We start from the raw sequence: 4,361 nt of genomic DNA, 5'->3' as shown, positions 1-4,361 counted from the left end.
TGTAATATATTACTGTAATATTACTGTAATATATTACTGTAATGCTACGGTAATAAATTACTGTAATGTTACTGTAACACTACTGTAATACTACTGTAATATGTTATTGTAGTACTACTGTAATACTACAGTAATATATTACAGTAGCTTTACAGTAATATATTACTGTAAAACTACTGTAACACTACTGTAATAGATTACTGTAATGCTACTGTAATATATTACTGTAATATTACTGTAATATATTACTGTAAAGCTACTGTAATAGATTACTGTAATATTACTGTAATATATTACTGTAAAGCTACTGTAATATATTACTGTAATATTACTGTAATGCTACGGTAATAAATTACTGTAATGTTACTGTAACACTACTGTAATACTACTGTAGTACTATTGTAAGGTATTACTGTTGTACTACTGTAATACTAATGTAGTACTACTGAAATATATTACTGTAAAACTACTTTAACACTACTGTAATACGTTACTGTAATACTACTGTAGTACTACTGTAATACTACTGTAATATGTTATTGTAGTACTACTGTAATACTACTGTAATATATTACTGTAATGCTACTGTAATTCTACTGTAATAAATTAGTGTAACGCTACTGTAATACTACTGTTATACCACTGTAACACTACTGTAATACTATTGTAAAATACTACTGTTGTACTACTGTAATACTAACGTAGTACTACTGTAATATATTACTGTAAAACTACTCTAAAACTACTGTAATACTACTGTAATATATTATTGTAATACTACTGTAATATATTACTGTAATACTACTGTAATATATTACTGTAACACTACTGTAACATGGAAGTGAACCTGCTGACAGGGAAGTGAACCTGCTGACAGGAAGTGAACCTACTGACAGGAAGTGAACCTACTGACAGGAAGTGAGTCTGCTGACAGGAAGTGAACCTACTGACAGGACGTGAACCTACTGACAGGACGTGAACCTACTGACAGGAAGTGAGTCTGCTGACAGGAAGTGAACCTACTGACAGGACGTGAACCTGCTGACAGGACGTGAACCTGCTGACAGGAAGTGAACCTGCTGACAGGACGTGAACCTGCTGACAGGACGTGAACCTACTGACAGGAAGTGAGTCTGCTGACAGGAAGTGAGTCTGCTGACAGGACGTGAACCTGCTGACAGGAAGTGAGTCTGCTGACAGGACGTGAGTCTGCTGACAGGACGTGAACCTGCTGACAGGACGTGAACCTACTGACAGGACGTGAACCTACTGACAGGACGTGAACCTGCTGACAGGACGTGAACCTGCTGACAGGACGTGAACCTACTGACAGGGAAGTGAGTCTGCTGACAGGAAGTGAACCTACTGACAGGACGTGAACCTGCTGACAGGACGTGAACCTACTGACAGGACGTGAGTCTGCCGACAGGACGTGAGTCTGCTGACAGGACGTGAGTCTGCTGACAGGACGTGAGTCTGCTGACAGGACGTGAACCTGCTGACAGGACGTGAGTCTGCTGACAGGACGTGAACCTACTGACAGGACTTGAGTCTACTGACAGGACGTGAACCTACTGACAGGAAGTGAGTCTGCTGACAGGACGTGAGTCTGCTGACAGGAAGTGAGTCTGCTGACAGGACTTGAGTCTACTGACAGGACGTGAGTCTGCTGACAGGAAGTGAGTCTGCTGACAGGACGTGAGTCTGCTGACAGGACGTGAACCTGCTGACAGGACGTGAGTCTGCTGACAGGACGTGAACCTGCTGACAGGACGTGAGTCTGCTGACAGGACGTGAGTCTGCTGACAGGACGTGAACCTACTGACAGGACGTGAACCTACTGACAGGAAGTGAGTCTGCTGACAGGACGTGAACCTGCTGACAGGACGTGAGTCTGCTGACAGGACGTGAACCTCCTGACAGGACGTGAGTCTGCTGACAGGAAGTGGTCGGAAACACTGTGAGTACTCACGCAGCAGGTGCCACTCGTCCTGTTGGATGGTCCTGGTCAGGTTCAGAGGGATGTTCCGCAGTCTGATTGGCTGAGAGAAGTGATACTTCACAGCTGTGCATCGATCTGCGATACCTGCAGAGAAGAGACAGGTGAGAAGTCCACGTAAACACGGGTACCTGAGCTGATAACTACACCTGACCATCACAACTACAGCTGCTGTGTCACCAGGTATGAGACACGTCTGAGGGCACAGTCCACCAGTTTTACACAAAGTCCAGTTCCTGGTCCTAGTGAGTCCTCCTCAGGCTGAACCAGGACCAGGAAAATGGATGGCTCCTCTGAGCCTCTGTAAACAGGTGTATGATGTCTTCTGGTGATGTCATATTGATGTCATCAGGCTTGGAGTTACAAAGCGCAGGTGTTGACGTGGCTGTTTACCAGGCAAGGAGGCTCTAATGAAAGACACTACCCTGGTGCGTTATGGGAAATGTAGGATCGTGTGCTGCTCAGATTTAATAGTGAGGAGCCTCAGCTGCAATAATGAACCAGCACAGCAGCAGCTCTCTTTTCATCTGGTTCACAGATTCTCCCTGAAGGTCCCGCAGATCCAACACGTAGAAGATGGTGACGGCTCCGCCTCGGCTCGTCCAACAGAAAAGAGTTCGGAAACCGTGTGAAGTCAGTTTCTGTTTCCTTCAGCAGCTCCGTGTCAACGCCTGGAGTTCTCCCAGTTCTGGGTTGTTGAGAGATTCAGACAGACGGCTTACAGTTTGTGTCAACTCAGAATCACCAGAGATGATAAGAACTGAATGTCCGACGCACCTGTTACTGTAGGAGGGATCGACGACTAAATCTCTGGTATGGTGCGTTGTGTATCTTATCATGAGCCACACGATATACAGCAAAAAAATGCAAATAAACAAATAAACAGAACCTTTTTCATCTTCTGCAGAGTCCTGCGGAGCTGAGCATCAGAACCGCCCTGACACTACCTGCTGAATCTCTGCCGGACACGACCCGTTAACACAAAACGCTCGTTAGCAAGGTGTTCTGAACCGGCTCCGAGCGGCTGCTGGGAGAACAGACTGTATATAAATGTTCCTAATACACGGATCAATAAGTAAAAGGTGCAGTAATATTACACAGAGCTGACACAGCGGGAAACCTTCATCCATTATTTAAATCTTCTACCCGACTCCAGATGTCAGTCACATTTCAACATGTGGAGGATCCATCGCACTACACAGATCAATAGAAAATTAGATTCTGACATCTTCTGGGGGTCCGAGGTGTTATTCAGAGGGTCTGAGACTCCTCGCACCAGGGCTCACTGTGATCGTGCCTGGATCCTCTCCTCCACTCTGATCCTCCCCAGTGGGATCGATTGATCTAATCTGATCTGAGCTCAGGCTCCGGCCTAATGCGCTGTAATGATATGTAACATAATGCAGTGTAATGTGATTTGGAGTGTTGTAATCTGATGTGCGGTCCGAGTGTTGTCGGGGTCCAGGTCCTCTCTGTTCACCATCACTCTGACCTCCAGGTCTCGGGTCGGCACACTGCCAGAGACTGCAGAGACACAAAGTGCACACGTCATGGTGACGGACCAGGTCCTGCAGAGACGGGTTCCTACAGGGGTTAGTCTGCTGGTCTCAGGTCAGGATCTAATGTTGTAGGACCAGTGTGTAACCAGCCTGACGTCATCCAGAAACCAGTCTGAGGTCATCCAGGAACCAGTCTGAAGTCATCCAGAAACCAGTCTGTAACCAGTCTGCAGAAACCAGTCTGTAACCAGTCTGCAGAAACCAGCCTGAGGTCATCCTGAAACCAGTCTGAGGTCATCCAGAAACCAGTCTGTAACCAGTCTGCAGAAACCAGCCTAACGTCATCCAGAAACCAGTCTGAGGTCATCCAGGAACCAGTCTGAAGTCATCCAGAAACCAGTCTGTAACCAGTCTGCAGAAACCAGTCTGTAACCAGTCTGCAGAAACCAGCCTGAGGTCATCCTGAAACCAGTCTGAGGTCATCCAGAAACCAGTCTGTAACCAGTCTGCAGAAACCAGCCTGATGTCATCCTGAAACCAGTCTGAGGTCATCCAGAAACCAGTCTGTAACCAGTCTGCAGAAACCAGCCTGACGTCTCCAGAAACCAGTCTGTAACCAGTCTGCAGAAACCAGCCTGACATCATCCTGAAACCAGTCTGTAACCAGTCTGCAGAAACCAGCCTGACGTCATCCTGAAACCAGTCTGTAAGCAGTCTGCAGAAACCAGCCTGATGTCATCCAGAAACCAGTCTGTAACCAGTCTGCAGAAACCAGTCTGTAACCAGTCTGCAGAAACCAGCCTGATGTCATCCAGAAACCAGTCTGTAACCAGTCTGCAGAAACCAGCCTGATGTCATCCAGA

The 4,361-nt window shown here is 46.3% G+C and overlaps 1 protein-coding gene across 3 annotated transcripts in view; it reads right to left on the bottom strand.

Moving 5' to 3' along the window:
* The window catches only part of tmem178 (transmembrane protein 178), a 16,717-nt gene that overhangs the window by 2,969 nt on the left and 9,387 nt on the right, over positions 1-4,361 (bottom strand). For 2 of the 3 annotated variants that reach the window (XM_046048535.1, XM_046048537.1), the window contains exon 2: positions 1,973-2,086. The exons of the other annotated variant lie outside the window; for it this stretch is intronic. In XM_046048535.1, coding sequence (XP_045904491.1) covers positions 1,973-2,086 — 114 coding nt within the window. The remainder of the gene's footprint in view (positions 1-1,972; positions 2,087-4,361) is intronic. 3 annotated transcript variants of the gene reach the window in all.

Source organism: Micropterus dolomieu, linkage group LG04 (genome assembly GCF_021292245.1).
Source record: "Micropterus dolomieu isolate WLL.071019.BEF.003 ecotype Adirondacks linkage group LG04, ASM2129224v1, whole genome shotgun sequence".
Lineage (NCBI taxonomy): Eukaryota > Metazoa > Chordata > Actinopteri > Centrarchiformes > Centrarchidae > Micropterus > Micropterus dolomieu.
This window is presented reverse-complemented; position numbering and strand designations above follow the sequence as displayed.